This window comes from Peromyscus leucopus, chromosome 12, assembly GCF_004664715.2.
Source record: "Peromyscus leucopus breed LL Stock chromosome 12, UCI_PerLeu_2.1, whole genome shotgun sequence".
Classification (NCBI taxonomy): Eukaryota; Metazoa; Chordata; class Mammalia; order Rodentia; family Cricetidae; genus Peromyscus; species Peromyscus leucopus.
The window spans coordinates 59,168,771-59,185,975 of NC_051073.1; the positions used below are offsets into that span (position 1 = coordinate 59,168,771).

The following is a 17,205-nucleotide window of genomic DNA, read 5'->3' on the forward strand; positions in this document are numbered from 1 at the left end:
AACAGACAGGATTTTACTAATTTTGAAAGTAGAAAACATGCAAAAACTTTTTAGTGACATGTACTGTCAGGTGAAAATAAAATCAAGAATACAAATTGTGCTAGAAAATTGTATTTATTTACATAGAAATATAAATTATTTAAAAATGTTAAAATTTCAATAGTGATTTTCACTGCATGGTACAATTATGTCTAACTTTTAACTTTTTAGGTTTATTTTATTCTTTCTTTTTTGTTTTGTTTTAGGTTTATGGGGACTGGAGAGATGGCTCCACAGTTAAATCACTAGCTGTTCTTTCAGAAGTCCCAGGTTGGATTTCTAGCACCCATGTGGTGGCTCACAACTGTATACAACTTGAGGTCCAGGAGATCCAATGTCCTCTTCCTGCCCCTGTAGGCACCAGGAATGCATGTGGTACACAGACCTATATGTAAGTTAAACACTCATATATATATATAATCGTTTTATTCAGCCATAAGAAAAATGAATCCATGATATATGCATAATATGAAGGGAAATGGAAATCATTAAGTAAGCCAGACTAACAAATATGCAAAATCCGTATTAAATTTTGTCCATATTGTGTATGTTTAATGAAACTAGAAAGAGGATCAAGAGAGGGGAGAGGAGAAGAAAAAGAGTCTATTCAGGGTAGGAGAGAGAACCAGCCAGAGGTGGAGGCAAGTGCAATGAAGGAGTGGGTAGGTTAAAACAACGTGTAACAGCATGTATGTGTGAAAATGCTATAAACTCTTTACTTTTATGCTAACTTAAAAAATTTTAAATGACAGAATATTAATTAGATCCCATATATACACTTCTACATGGACAAACTCATAATCCTGAGGTACTTGTTTATTCAGTGTAGTGATGTAGGTTGTATACTAACTACGCATTCTAGCATTGAGCTAACCTAGTCTTTGGAGATATTTTTAAATAAAGATTTTAATCTTGAAAGAAAAAGTAAACAAGTAACTTTGGCAACTTTGGGGCCAAACCTTAAAGATCTGAATCTAATGTCTTGGGGTATCCCTTTAAATGTAAAGGGATAGATGGCTGAAGATGATGGAACGTAGGATCCCTAAGCAATAACTACTGAGTTCACTTACAGAAGGGATTATCAAGAATATTCAAACATTTTAGAAAAACAGACATAGTCATTTAGGAAGTATTCAGTATTTCTCAAATTCTTCTGGCCACAGAAATGCTTTTTTAAGTTGTTCAGTTTTATTTTTCTTTATTTCTTAAGAAACAGCTGTAGGAGAAAAAAAAAAGCAATGCTAACAGATAATGATAGCATTGCTTCTCATGAGGGACATTATTTAATGTATCTGTCTGGAACTATAAATTTTAAGGGCAAGAAAAATATTTTTTTTCATCCTATCAAGTGCCATATACTAAACCTTTTCTATCATCTCAAACTTCTGTTTCAACCTTGTGAGGTACACCTTCTAGTCATACATTCATTTACTTGTTACAGTGCTGAGAGTCAACCTAAGGTCTTAGGCATGCAAGGGACAAGCTCTACCTGAACTATATCCAGTTCTCTTTTACTCTTTACTTTGAGGCAGGGTCTCTGCTAAGTTGTCCAGAGTACTGGTAGCCTTGAACTCACTCTGTAGCCTAGGCTATTTAAACTTACGTTCTTCCTACCTTAGTTTCCTGATATTACTGGCCTATGCCACAAGCCACAGCTATTATCTGTATTTTCTAGATTTGAAATTTGAGGCTAAGAGTTTGATAACTTGTCCAAGATCATTCAGTCAATAAGTTACTGAAGTACACACACACACACACACACACACACACACACACACACGCACACAATTCTGGAATACTTTCATATAAGTACAGTAATTTTGGAATACTTTCATACATATGTATATGTGTATTTTATGTATGTTGTTTACATATGTATTTTATACATATGATTTACATATGTATTTTGTATATATATATTAAGTGGACATATATATATATGTGTATACTTGATGCATGTTTATACTTGAAGCATAATACTTTCTTTGATAACAATACTCATGCCCAATAGTATTTACAGCTTGTCTTTAAATTTCTCTGAAAGAAAATTTTCATAGGCTATCCACTAAGTAACACATCCAGAGTGATTGTGTGACAATGTATTTTGAACATAGAGCTATTTTTAAATGTTTTTATAACAGAAAGGCAGCTGCAGTTATTAAAAGATTGGTTTCAGTTTTTAAAGTTTATTTCTGTAAATTGTCAGTTTCATTTTAGTGAGTTAAATTTGGCTTTAAGTAATGATGGATAAAAATAAAATCACCTCTAAGATGGCTCTACTTTATAATCAATGTTAGATTTGTTTTCATTTACTTTTTGCTGTAGTGCTTTCTGTAACCTGTAAGAATTTGGCTAGGTTAGTCGAATCAGAAAGTGACTCATATCTTTAGTATTTCATTTTTCAAAGTACAACTGAAGTAGAGATCAATAGTTCTGTCATATCTAAAGGATCACTCTCCCCACGCCATATTTACTCAGGAAAAGTTGGTTAACATCTTTAATCTTTAAATAATCACATAGATTATCATAATTACATATGAGCACTTATAAGAACCATTGGTTTTGAGAATTTAATAATATAAATATCACTGACTCCTTCTTCAGGATTGGCCCACAAACCTAGACAGAAGTGGACAGGACTGAGTACTGGATTCCATCAGATTTGTCATATTATGATCTTTGTTCTGAAAGGGTACCTGGTTACTTGAGCGTTGATACTCAGTAACACTATGGAACAGAATAAAGACAAGAATAAAACAAAACACATCAGGAAAGTAAGAGGAGAAAAAAACTCAAAGCTAATAAAACCTCCCTATTTTCATTCATCTGTACTTTGGTAACATTCTCATAACATTGTTTCGTTTCTTTTCCTTTCTTTTTTTTTGGGGGGGGGGTAGCATGGGTAATTACAAATTTACATGCAAAGCCAGATAGATCATCAATCATTTCAATCAAAATTGTTTGGTTTGGTTTTTCTACCTGAAACTCCTCTGCAAAGCAATCACAGCAGACGGAAGCATCTTTAATCTCTTTCTGGTCTGGAAACCTTTCCAATAGGCTTGAATCAAGCAAGCTGCTTTATGTAGTTTCTGAAATTATACACCAGAAATAATTTTGATACATCTCTAGAAAGCCTTTTTGAGAAGTTTAATCTCTTAAAATACCAGGCCAGGGTAAGTGTTAATCCTTACTTCTAAACAGGAAACAAGTTCATCAGGACCAGAATGCCCAAGTATACTATACCTGGCTGTCCAGATACAGTATGTTAAACTAGGGTAATAACTTGTCTAGTTAGCTACAAATTCTCTCTCTGATCTCACTTCCTTTTCAAGGATTTCAAGTCCTGCCTAATCTTTCATAATCTATTTTGAGCTAATGTCTTTTGTTTGGTTGTGGTTTTTTGAAACTAAATCTTGTTAAGATAGCCCAGAGGCTTCAGATCCCCCTGAAATCGGAGGTGCAGGCATTTGTGACCCATCCAAATGGGTGCTGGCAACAGAACTCAGGTCCTTTGTAAGAGCAGTACATACTCTTAACTGTTGAACCATCACTCCAGTCCATTTAGTGTTAATCAACTTGATTAGGCTTACACTATATAAGTTCTGTTGACTATTTGTGGGTAATTATGCAAATCTGTTTTAATCTTGTATGCTTTCAGGATGCTGTTTTGGGTCTGTCCACCACATGTATAGTTTTGAAAGTAGTCTATGGAAATAAAGAATTCTTTTCCTTTACTCCCTTCCATCCTCCTGCCTAAACTGGACTTCCTTTCAATTATCCTTTGGTTTAAGATTTTAGGTATATAATAATCTTACTTCCTTTTACTCTAAAAATATCTTTTATTATTTTAGACTCTATTTTCCATATATATTTAAGGCCTTATCTGAAAATAATAAACCTGTGTCTCTTTCTATAGAAGTAAGTTACCTGAAGCCTCCATTTTGAGTATATGTTGAGGAAGTATGATAAAACAAAACCTATCATATCTCAAACATAATTTTTATTCATATAATTTTATGAAAAGAAGAAAAATAATTATTTTGTATCAATGAAATCAGACGGTTCACCATAGGTGGCCATATATACAGTTTGCTATAATGAGAGACACTGTTAAAGCAAAGGAGGTTTAAACAGCTTATAGACAAAAGAGTTAATAAACAGGGGATTTCATGAGAAATTCTGAAAAAAAGTTAATAAATAGGGGATTTCATGAGAAATTCTGAAAAAAAATTAACCTGCTCAAATCTTTAGATATAAAAGGGAGACAAATTGTGTTTATGGGTAGAATGAATTAAACAATACAATGAAAATCTTAAAAGATTTCTATTATCTAGGGATAATATTTTGTTTAAAGGATTAAGAGAAGGAAAGTGAGGCTTATTTAAGGAGAACTGAGGTTCAATACAGTTATCAATATCACACAAATTATTTTTTATATTACCTGTTCTTCTACTTCCTGATGGATCTTAGGGGTTAAAAGACCAACAAGCTGTCTAAGTTCTCGACTAAATTCTGTCATAGTTTCCTGTTTATTTAGCAGACTTGTAAGTCCTGAAATAAAATAATAAGACATAATAATTATCAATACAGTAAGATTTTGTTATGTAGGTATTAATGAAGTTTAAGTCTAGTTAGGAAATGAATAAATACAACAACATGATTATGTATGTGATTTTCTTCTTCTCAAAGACTTCTATGTTGAGGTCTTCACAATCTTCCTATGTTCTGAGAATTTTTACTTCCTTGACTAGTGCGATCTGAATGTAAAAATATGTCTAAACAATTTCTTTATTAAAAAAGAGCAGTAGGTTCACTGCAGTGAGAGTAGAGAGAATGTGTTTTCCTTTCAACACAAAAACCTTAAACTGAAACACTTTTAAGAAGACAGTTATTGTACACACATACTCTATATATGCCTACCTTGTAGAAGCACTTAAGCAGGCTATTATTAGTCACTATTAATCAAAGAAAAATTTTATTACACTAACATCTATAATTTGGAGGTAAGCCAAGAGGTTCTAAGTAAATGCAGAAATGCTATTAGGATACTGCATTTTAATTTCAAAATAATGTAGTAGTCATAAAAGGGACAATGTAACTTTTGTATCCAAAGCATGTTGGAATTATGTGTGATATAATAAAAATAAATAAGCAAATAAAATTGCCTTGCCATGCACATTTGGGGCTGCCATCATATGGATCTTTTCATGCCTTATATATTCTTTAAGAGCCAAGTTCTCAGAACTTAAAATTATAAAATATCTTGGTAAATTTGAGTAAATTCTACTGTTGCAATTTTATCACTCAAAGAAATGAACAGGGATTAAGGTAAAATTTACATTTTCTTGCTTTTATTCTTTTTTGGGGGGACGGGGAGAAGGTGTTGAGATAGGGTCTCACAATGTAGATCTGGCTGTTCTAGTATTCACTATGTACTCCAGGTTAGCTTCGAAATCATTGAAATCTGCCAGCTTCTAACTCTCTCTCTCTTTTGGTTTTTCGAGACAGGGTTTCTCTGTGTAGCTTTGCGCCTCTCCTGGGACTCACTTGGTAGTCCAGGCTGGCCTCGAACTCACAGAGATCCACCTGGCTCTGCCTCCCGAGTGCTGGGATTAAAGGCGTGAGCCACCACCGCCCGGCTAACCAGCTTCTAACTCTCAAGGACTGGGATTAAAGGCATGCACCTCCATACCTGGCATGGACATTCACATTTCTGGAGGACTCTAGTTACAAGATTGAAAATGTATGCCTGGCATAATAACAACTACAGGTCTATTAATGGTGCTTATCCTACCTCTTTTCTTACAATATATAAAATAATTAAAATGGCTACAATAACGATAGATATAAGAAAGTTACTAAAGTACCTTTTCAATCACCAAAAATGATTAAGGTCTATTCTAATTAACTAGTAATTAAACAGATCCTACAAATTTTAAAAGTCCCATGTAGCATCCTATATTAATCATATTTAATGAAGTACAAACCAATAGTTTACTATACTGAATATAAATATACTGGCTAACAAAGAAATAATAAAAAGCTGACATATAATTTTGGCTGGTAGTTAGAAAACTATAATCTAAGTAATCTTGAGTAAATTATCTAAATTTTCCACACCTCTTATTCCATACCTATAAGGATAAGAATATCCAATATACCAAAGGAGTATTATAAAAACTAAAGTACATAGAATAGTGTGTTACAAGCAGTGTTCAATTAAATGAATACTCTCACACAAAAATGATAGTTAGCAATGAATTTATTTACTCTCAAGATTTATGGCATTTTAATCTTATGTGTTTGAGTTGGAAATGTAAGGTGTATTTTGTTGTTGAATTTTTTTTTTTTTTAGTAAAGGCAGTGAAAAAGTAAGAGATTAATTATTAATTGATAGCACACAGTTCTATTTTCTTCTTGAGTAAGTTCTGATAAGGTCACAGACATTCTTGGTCATTATGTTACTACACTATTTGGTATAGCCAATATAAAAAATTTTTGTCAGAGAGGAAGTAAACATTTATTATAACCCCACCAAGAAAATATGCATGCTATCTGTTGATCAGATAGTGACATCTGTTCTGAAATGGTATATGTTATAACAGGTTTATCTGCACAGTTCAGCTACTAACTTTTCAAAATATAAACATTTTGTCATTCATAAACTGTCAATTTATTTTTGTCTTGGAGAATACCAAGAAAAGAAAATATGTATGACTTACCTTTGTAGCAGGCACTTAGTCTCAGTAAAATCAAAATTTCCTGATGAGATTCAGCTAGCACTAGCAGGAGCTTTGTAGCAATACTTCTTATGACTGGACTAGGAGTTGATAAAAGCTTGAAAAGAATTTCATCTAAAATAGAATGCAGGGTTTTTCCTTCTATTTTGAGTAAATCACCACTAATAGGACAGAATAAAAAAAGTATAATTACTAATTCATACCTGGTTATCACAACAAATTTAAAATAAAAGGTTAGTAACTTAACTGCCTGTGTGTGGCCTGATCCATGAAGATAGCCACTTTTTAAAGCATTTAACTTGGTTCTAAGAATTTAGACTATAGCATATTAAGTCAATTAACACTGCTGATTTCCTACTATGGGTAGAGGACCTTATTAGGTCCAAAAGAGAATACAAAGTAGATGAAGATCCTCTCTTTCTTCTCAGAGAAACTTGTTATCAAATTGAATACAAAAACAAACAAAAAAAACTGTACGGTTAATTAAGTGCTTCAAAAGTTTCAAGGTGACAAATCACAAGACTGCAGTAAGACTCAACAATTAAATGATATACAAAACCATGTGCATAATTTATGAAGAGCATTTTATTTCTTTTGGCATTTCTTTATTATCATTTTGCATTACTGTTGTGGACTTTTTGCTTTGTTTGGGCTTTTGCTTGTATATTTCGAAGTTTGTTTTTTGTTTCTTGATTTTTTTTTTTAAGAGAGAAAACAACAAAGTTTGGTAGGTAGGGAGAGGTGGGAAGGATCTGAGAGGAACTGGGAGAGAATAAAAAACATGATCAAGCAGGGTGGTGACTAGTTCCCAGCACTGGGAGTAGGAAGAGAGGGGCACATGCTGGGCTAAGAGGCAAGCAGATCTCTTGAATTCCATGGCAGCCAGGGCTATACAAAGAAACCCTGTCTTGATGGGGATCGGGGGGAGATAAAAATGTATTGTCTAAAAAAAAAAAAAAGAACTTGTCTATTTCATCTAAGTTGTTGAGTTTATGAGCATCAAGTTGTTCATTTTATTCCTTTGTGATTTTTTTAATGCAATAAAAGATGTTATCCCTCTAAACTTTTACATTAGTTGTTGGCAATTCTTCTATTTCTTTCCTGATCACTCTTGCTGTAGGTTCATTTCATTCATCTCAGATTCAACTTATGGTTTCTCTTAGTTTCTCTATTGCTTTCATTGGCTTTATTGATAATGATTATTGCTTTGATGTTTATTGTTTTCACTTTTTGGTTTAAAGTTTATTATTCCCATATTTTCCTACTTTACTTAAAGCAGAATTGATACCTTGATTTGAGATTTTTCTTTCCCAATATCAATATTATTAATCGATAAAATTTCTAAGTATTGTTTGAATTATGATGTACCTCAGAAATTCATGTTTCTTTCACATCTATTCATTTAGAAATAATTTCTAATTTTACTTTTTATTTCTTCTGTTTTGTAGGTTATTTAGGTATGTACTATTTCTTACATTATTCAGGGACTTTTCAGAGATCTGCTTGTCACTCATTTCCAATCTGATTCCAACTTTCCAACATTTTGTTATTTAAATCCTTTTAAGTTTATTGAGAACTGTTTACAGTCACTGGATATGACTTTTTAAAGATGTTCCCTTTGACTTAAAAGAAATGGGTAGACTTATGTAGGTGGGCTGATTGGTACACTACTGCAATTTTTTAAGAGAACCCTGTGCAGGTATCGAATAAAGCTTTTTTTCTAGTAGTCTGCCTTGTGAATTTTAGTCATCTTACTTTCCTCTAGATTCTCCACTCTATTTCTTTAAATCAAGCTTTCCTGCTACACTATGCCACACCAACTCCAGTGTCGTCCATGTGACATGAACAATTATGTCAATAATAGCGGACGGGGGATACGTGTCCCATGAGACTAAGCTCCCTGGAGGTCCCTGGCAGAGTGCCCGAGTTATGCTTCTCAAAGATGTACTTCACAGATCATGAGGCTATGGGTTCTGTATAACTGCTTTTCTGATAATGTCTTAATTAATCTATGAAGCACAGCCAAAATTAATGAATGCTTGGGTAGTAAAATATGGAGGAAAGGGGAAGCTGGACATAGATCTTAATCAGATATAACAAAATGAGCTATTTTTTAAGACCCCAAGCCACTAGATAAAGAAAGTATAAAGGTTCAGGCACTTCTAGGGAATGAACACTCACCCACTAGGAATCCTTTAGGAATCCCAACTAAAGTGATTTATGGTAGAAAACGTTATCTCATAGGAGGCAGATGGTGGGCCCCTTTGTTGAGGAGGTTCAGCATGGGAAACTTAAGGACTACAGCAAAACCCTTCCCCCTTACAGGCGAAAAAGTCTAAGAGTCCATATTCCAGCAGGTAAAAAGGTTTTATATTAGAAGAGATATATGGTAAAAGAACTAAAGAAAGACTTAGAGAGGGTCTACAGCATCCAAATTGACTAAGTGGGTCATGAGAAACAAAAAAGTAGAAATGTATTATAAACTAAAAAACTGCTGAGATAAGATAAAGAACACAGCTACAACCACACAAGTCTACACAAGTCTAGTGACTGTACTAAGTTTAAAAAACACAGACTGCTCTTTGGGTCATAAAGTTATTGTGGGTGAAGGGATATGTCTAGCGCTGATTAATAATTGTATACTTGCTGTTTTTTAAAGATGATGTAATTGAATTATTGCCAAGTTCTTGTTGTTCCTTGTATGACTTGATAGTTTTCTTTTCTGTATATAAACTACTGATTTACAGAAGTAAAATTGCAGCAGATTCAAACACTTCTGAGTGTGTTGTCTGTCTGTCATTTGCCGAATCCTTGCCTTCCTGACTACCCAAGCCCTGGTTCTCCTACAGTCGTGGTACCCCCAATGGGCCAGTCTGTGGCAACACTACATCCTAGAAACTTAGTACTAAGTCAGGGCAACTATGAAGCTTTTTGTATACTTGGGATCTTGAATGTACTCCAAAGGCTCATGTGTGAAAAGCTCAGTCTCAATGAAGGAGCTATTAGGAAGTGTTGGAATGTTTAAGGGGTGAGACATACTGGGAGATTCAGAGATCACTAAGGGCATGTTCCTTTCTCTCTTTTACTTCTTGGCTATAAGGTGAGTAGCTTTGCCTTGCCACCTGTTCTCACTGTGATATGATGCCTCACTACAGGCTCAAAACCATTGGGCAAATAATCATGTAGTGGAGTCCCCAAAACTGTGAGCCAAAGTAAACGTTTTCTTCTTATAAATCTGTTATCTCAGGTTTTTGTTACAATGATAGGAAACCCCAACCTTACTTATTCTTTTTTCTTCTTCTGGGGTTTCATTCATACATTGAGTCATGTTCAGTTTACTGAAAACTGATCCTTCATGATTTATCTTTTTCTTTTCCCCCAATGGTCAAGTAAATTTATCTCTGTAATTCTATTTTAACCCAAAGTGAAAATAAAGGTCTGGGTGATTTTAAATAATTAGCAAAAATCAGACGAGATCAGGCGCGTTCAGGGAGGTATGGCCGTAGACAACTGACCTACTCTGGTGATGAGATGGCCAATCACCCTAATTGTCGTGCTAGAAACCCCGTCCAATGACTGAGGGAACTGGATGCAGAGATCCATGGCTAGGCCCCGGGTGGAGCTCCAGGAGTCCAATTAGCGAGAAAGAGGAGGGTTTATATGAGTAAGAATTGTTGAGACCAAGGTTGGATAAAGCATAGGGACAAATAGCCAAACGAATGGAAACACATGAACTATGAACCAAAGGCTGAGGGGCCACCAACTGGATCAGGCCCTCTGAATGGGTGAGACAGTTGATTGGCTTATCTGTTTGGGAGACATCCAGGCAGTGGGACCGGGTCCTGTGCTCATTGCATGAGTTGGCTGTTTGAAACCTGGGGCTTATGCAGGGTCGCTTGGCTCAGCCTAGGAGGAGGGGACTGGACTGCCTGGACTGAATCTACCAGGTTGATCTCAGTCCTTAGGGGAGGCTTTGCCCTGAAGGAGGTGGGAATAGGGGGTAGGCTGGGGAGAAGGGGAGGGGGGAAGAACAAGGGAATCCGTGGCTGATATGTAGATCTGAATTGTATTGTAAAATTAAATTAAATTAATAAATAAATAAATTAAATTAAATAAAAAACAAAACAAAAAACCAAAAATTTATTTCCTATTACCAGTACCAAGATTTTATCACTTTACTTGAATTGCTATGGTTGCTTGTTCTAACTTTTTTTTTTGCATTGCTGCACAACAAATTTAGGATATCTAACATTCAAGGCAAGTGCCCCACCACTAAGATACCTCCCTAGTCTTCCAGTTGTCTTCTTTGTCTGGAACAGTGGTTCTCAACATAAGGTTTGCAACCCCTTTAGGGGCTGAATATCAGCTACCCTGCATATCAAATATCTACATTACAATTCATAACAGTAGTAAAATTACAGTGATGAAGGAGCAATAAAATAATTTTATAGTTGGAGTCACCACAACATGAAGAACTGTATTAAAGGGTTGTAGCATTAGAAGTCTGAGAACCACTGGTCTAGAGTTGTTCTCCTTATCTTCTCTACATTAGTAACTAGAGTAATAAAACTGAAATGTAATCAGACCATATTCATTTACTTAAAAAAATTTTCAATGGGCCCCATTATCTACAGGATATGATTGTTTCCTTAACATAGCATAACAATTTTTCATAACATAAGTCTCTTCAAAATTTGCTGATCACACCTGAAACCGAACTTTAAACAGCAAGATGGATCTTCCCTTCTTTTTACCCTGAGCATAATATTTCTTTCTTATCTCTGACTTTTGCTTATGTTGTTATCTCATTCTTTCTCCTCATCCTCCCTGTACAACTTATCTTTAAAGTTTCATTTCAGGTTTTAACTTCTCCAGGATGCATCTTCACTCAGATAGGGTTAGAAGCAACTCAACACTTGTGGATAACATAAGAAATTAATATACAAAAATATAACTGTGTCTCAATATTCACTCAATGAAGATAAGATTTATATTTGAATAAGCACTGTAAGTATAATGAGAAACAGAGTAATTGTGCCACATAGCAGTCAATGAATAAACCCATACTCAAGTGAAATAATGAATAATTCCACTAAGTATATTTTTACTGTGATCCTAATATTTTTCTTTAGGTATCACACCAATTCTCTTTTCTAAGCCTGAGATTTTCTAGAGCTCTGAGGTAACAATTTGATAACAAATTTCTAATCGTTTGAAGTATTTTATACTACCTTTTTCTAAAAGTCAATCATAAAAGAACTTAAATTTCATGTACAAGCCATATGTAAAATATTGACAAATTGAATAAAATTAGAATGTTTCTGATTAAAAATTGTGTAAATTAAGTCACCTGTTGATCTGTAGTATATTCTGTAGCAGAGTCATGACCGTAGCTCCTATCTGAACATTGTCAGTTTGCAGTAAGTGTAAGAAATGATCACTCTGCAGTACTAAAAGAGAGAAAAAGAAATGATTCTATAACAACCCAAGTAAGACTTTGTCTTTTTAAAATTAAATCAAAGCATGATAATTTCTGCTAAACTTTTGGCATTGTAAGCCCAATAATAAAGATTTCTATAGATGCAGGCAGTTTTAAATGGTCATAAAGTTAAGAGTCATTCCATTTTTATGAAGTTAGTTATAGTCAATGGGGCACCTATAAATACCAAGCTAAAAATTTATTATTACTTCTTTTAAGTTGAAAATAACATCTCCTAAACCTGAATCTTTTTTTTTTTTCTTGCAATGAGTTTCATTAACTAAATAATAAAACAAAGAATAAATTTTTTTTCTGGGTTTGTAATTTTTAGTTAGAAAAATATGCTTCACCTCTGTCCTGGCTATTTTAGGTCAATTTGACACAAGCTAGTCATCAGACAGGGAGCCTCAATAGAGAAAATGCCCCCAAAAGATCAGGCTGTTAGCAAGCCTGGAGGGCATTTTCTTAATTAGTGATTGATGGCAGACAGCTTAGCCCACTGTGGGTGAGGCCACCCTTGGGCTGGTGGTTCTGGCTTCTAGTAGAAAGCAGGCTGAGCAAGTCATGAGGAGCAAACCAGTAAGCAGCACTCTCTATGGCCTCTGCATTGGCTCCTGCCTCCAGATTCCTGCCCTATTTGAGTTCCTGTCTTGACTTCCTTCAATGATGAACAGTGATGTGAAAATATAAGCTAAATAAAATAAACCCTTTCCTCCTCAAGTTGCCATTGCTCATGGTATTTCAGCATAGCAACAGTAACCCTAAGTAAGACAATCTCCCATAATCTCCATTTCATCATCTGTGAAACTAAAAATAAATAATTCTTACAAAAGTCTAAAGCATAATGTCCTAGAAAAGGCTGTTTCCCAGTAATTGCCAGTTTCTGTTCCCCACATCAGCTGAGCACAACAATAACTAAAAGTGAGATTAAATAAGTTGCAAGCTTTGCCCTACTAACAGTACCCTAGCTTTCATAAAAATAACTTTATTCTTTCCTTTTCTATTTCCTGAAATATCAGATTTGCTCTTTTCCACACCAACTCCTGTTCATGTATACTTATAGCCCAATTATTCACCATACATCATTTTTAACAACTTAGAAAAAATATACTACTATGTTTTACAAACTGTTACTTTAGTAGTAAAAAAAAAAAATCTGTAACTACAATAAGGTGTATTTTCTATTTGTGTATCATATTTTACTAGTAACTCTAGACATATCCAGGATTTACTAAAATCATATGGCATCTAGTTCAATAAACTTTCCTTTTTTTTCTGTTGAAAAGTGATATGATAAAGTAATATATTAAGGAGTTATTGTATTTTATTTTTATACTGTTTGCCTTGTAATTCCTTAGTTTCAAAATAGATGAGTACTCGCTAGAGTAACTCCTACTCCATTACCACATTCACAGTGTCTATAATTTACTTAATTTTTTATAATAAAAGTTTCAAGCACACCCAAAAGCAGACAGAATAATGTAATAAATACCCATGAGGCAGTCAATTATGGCCAAACTTGTTTTACCTATACTCTCATCTGCTTCCATTTTAGTTGAAACAAATCTGGGACATAAGATTATTTTATCCATAAACATTTCAACATATATTGCCTAAAAATAAGAACTGATGAACAAAAATGCATAACCATTATATCACATGATAAACATTATCTCTTAATTTCATCAAGAAGCCAAACAAATGTTCTAACCTCTAAGTGTTTTGTGAATTTTTAAATTTCTTTCAGTCAAGATTCAAATAAGATCCATGGAACATGGTTATGCTTCAAATTTAAAAATACCAATTATTCTTCCATTTTTATTTTCTTTGTGATTTATTCAGAAAATAAAACCATTTAAGTTGTCTTCTGACAGGTTTGATTTTGTTAATTACATTCCTGGAGTATAATTTATTTCTGATTTTCTCTCAGCTGTTAGTTGGCATTAGAGGATTGAAATGATGCAGGTTTGAATTTTTAGCACATATATTTTGTCTGTGATGTTATGACAATCTGTCTCTCTTTTTAAGGTGTTTACAGGCATAGGTAGGTAATTACTGAATCTGTTCATCCATGAGGGGTTCTAAAATAAGTGGTACTCTTTCATGCCTTCATTTATTAGCTGAAATCCTTTCACATAACAGAGAAATTTTTCACTGATGTATATGGCAGAACAAAAGCTAGATTCTTCATCTTACAGTTTAAAAACAATACATTAGTTCTCTAGCTGACTTCAATAGTAACATTTGGTGTGTCTAAGTTCACTGAAGTTATTGTTATTATAGCTCAACTCTTCTTTATTTGGCTAGTAGACGCCTCTTAAACTAAAATAAAAATGTCTCTATCTGCTGAGCCATTTCACCCGTCCTTGTAGAGGCCTCTTTACGTAGGCTTTTCAGTCCTTTTAATTCTGATAAATTTTAATTGCTTCCTTTACATCCGGTATTGAAGACATTGCAATTCATTTGTTTACTTTCTATTCCAGGCCTAGAGGTCAGCAATTTCTTCATAGGCGTGTAACATTTTATAGGGAAAAAATTATTAAAAACTCTACTTCAATGTATACATTTGTTTTTGCACATTAATTTATAAGCATTTAACAAATTTTTGATACCTCCATTATGGTTTCATATTAACCCTAAACACACTTCATTTTTATTATAGTTCTTTTCAAATATGGTATTTTCTTTCTCCTTTATATCTAGTTCTAAGTACTTTATATTTTTTAGTTAAACAGTCTTTAAACTGGGAATTTGTAACAACAGTAGATTCATAATAAGAAACAGATAATACTTTAAAAAGTATTTAGGCATTCACTTAGCTATATGGCTATAACTAGCTATCTAGCTACCAAAAGTATCAATTAAATTAACTGAAAGCAGTTACCTTTAGAAAATTGAAAATGGTATGGATTATACATCCAAGGAATGTACTTTTAATACTTAAAGAACTATGTGGCTCTTTACATGCATGAATAATTCTGAAAGGAAAATAATAGAATTAAAGATTAAAGTGTTACTGCCTGGAAAAAAATGCCATGGTGTTGCATTTATGTAATGTGAAATTTTTCAAAGAGTAAGAATTGTGCCATGATTATTGGGAGGGATTACATTTTTAGTCTTAAGAAAACACAAAATTAGTACATATTTATACTTTTCAATAAAAACAAAATACTTAATAAAGTAACTTTAGTTTATTAAAATTTTATAAAATCCTATCCTTTCCTGAATAAGTCAGATTATGAGTGAAACTGATTTACTCTGTACATGGGGATCTCTCCAGAAAACTAAATCTAAACTTAAATTCTAACTGTAATTTTAAAAATTACTTTCCCAAACTTCCAAATTATTAATATCTCAGATTTACTAAATAGAAAAGTTAAGGAGTAAGTTATATTTCAGCAATAGTTTCTTTTAATTTGTCATTTAAAAAGTCAATGCTGTATGATTATTGTTTATATTAAACAGCTGGGTTTTTTTCTCTTACCATTCTGTATGAGTTGAATATGACCTCCCAATAGCCAGAAGAGAGAATCAGTCACAATTTGGAAAAAATGTAGTAATTTATCTTTCTCTTCACCCTTAATACAAAAGACAAAAACAATTTACTTTTCTATAATCCATCTTATATAATAAAAAGAAGGAACATGGAAAGACATCTATGAGAGTAATCAGCAGACTTTGATTCCGGATTCAATAGCTATTTATAAAGTATCTGAACTTGTAATGCTTTGTTTCTTCATTTGTAAAGGCTATGGTTGCAGTACACGAATGCTCTACTAATCAGAGATAAGACGAAATTACCCAGATAAATCAAAATAAAGTAAATAGCCTAAGAATTACAGATTGATATGGCTAATATGCATCAGAATTTTTAAAATACACAAGTCCAAATATATATACTCTGAAGTTCCAAAGCTAAAGTCTAGACATCTATATTTTCACAAAGTTAGATGAGTGATTTCATTATGCAGCCAGGTTGAAAACTATGGCAATATGAAAATGTAAGCATGCAAGGCATTATTAATAGAACTTTTCAGTTCCAGTTTCTACTCTAAGACTTTATTAGAGCAGAGACCATACCGCTTACTCCCATTATAACTCACTGTCTCCAATTCCGAAGTACAGTAAATGTTCCGTTAATATATACTAAGTAAATAAACAATGTTTTCTGATGAGTCTATTCTTGTGAAAATGTAGTAGAGTGCCACAACAGGAGACAAAACAGATTCCATTGACTAGCCATCTAACTTTAAAGTTGTATAAGGGCCTCTAAACTCATCCAGGTCCTGAAAATTTCTACTGCAGCACAAAACTGATAATAGTTAACAAACAAACCACCTGTTAATTATAACAACTGTCCTTCCTATAAAACTACCAAACATAAAAAATGTCACATTAGACTGTTTCCTCTTAGTCTAGTAAACTCCCTTTTCCAATTTTATCCAAAGATACAAGAAAGGGCATCATAGTTCTTGTTGTCAATCTCAACATGTCCAGACTTTACTTTAAAAAGCCTGTTAGAGAGCCGGGCGGTGGTGGCGCACGCCTTTAATCCCAGCACTCGGGAGGCAGAGCCAGGCAGATCTCTGTGAGTTTGAGGCCAGCCTGGGCTACCAAGTGAGCTCCAGGAAAGGCGCAAAGCTACGCAGAGAAACCTTGTCTCGAAAAACCAAAAAAAAAAAAAAAAAAAAAAAAAAAAAAAAAAAAAAAAAAAAAAGCCTGTTAGATAATGTCAACCATTAATTTACAACTCCTGACACTGGTTAACAAAATTTGCCCTTAGATCATTTCAAAGTTCTTGAATAGGTATTTTTCTTTTCTGATACAAATGAAGATATTAAAACTAGTGTGTAGCTTTGGCCAAAACATCTAATATATGTCCTACTATGTTATATATTACCCACTTACTATCAAATTCTTAAAAATTTGCTTGGAAGCTCCTAAGTA

The 17,205-nt window shown here is 33.6% G+C and overlaps 1 protein-coding gene across 4 annotated transcripts in view; it reads right to left on the reverse strand.

Annotated features, from left to right (window-relative positions):
* The window catches only part of Iqcb1 (IQ motif containing B1), a 48,878-nt gene that overhangs the window by 17,588 nt on the left and 14,085 nt on the right, over nucleotides 1-17,205 (reverse strand). For all 4 annotated transcript variants that reach the window (XM_037209775.1, XM_028894981.2, XM_028894979.2 and 1 more), the window contains 5 exons: nucleotides 15,743-15,836; nucleotides 12,130-12,229; nucleotides 6,762-6,940; nucleotides 4,481-4,590; nucleotides 3,019-3,128 (listed from right to left, as the gene is read on the reverse strand). In XM_037209775.1, the coding sequence (XP_037065670.1) occupies nucleotides 3,019-3,128; nucleotides 4,481-4,590; nucleotides 6,762-6,940; nucleotides 12,130-12,229; nucleotides 15,743-15,836 (593 nt within the window). The remainder of the gene's footprint in view (nucleotides 1-3,018; nucleotides 3,129-4,480; nucleotides 4,591-6,761; nucleotides 6,941-12,129; nucleotides 12,230-15,742; nucleotides 15,837-17,205) is intronic.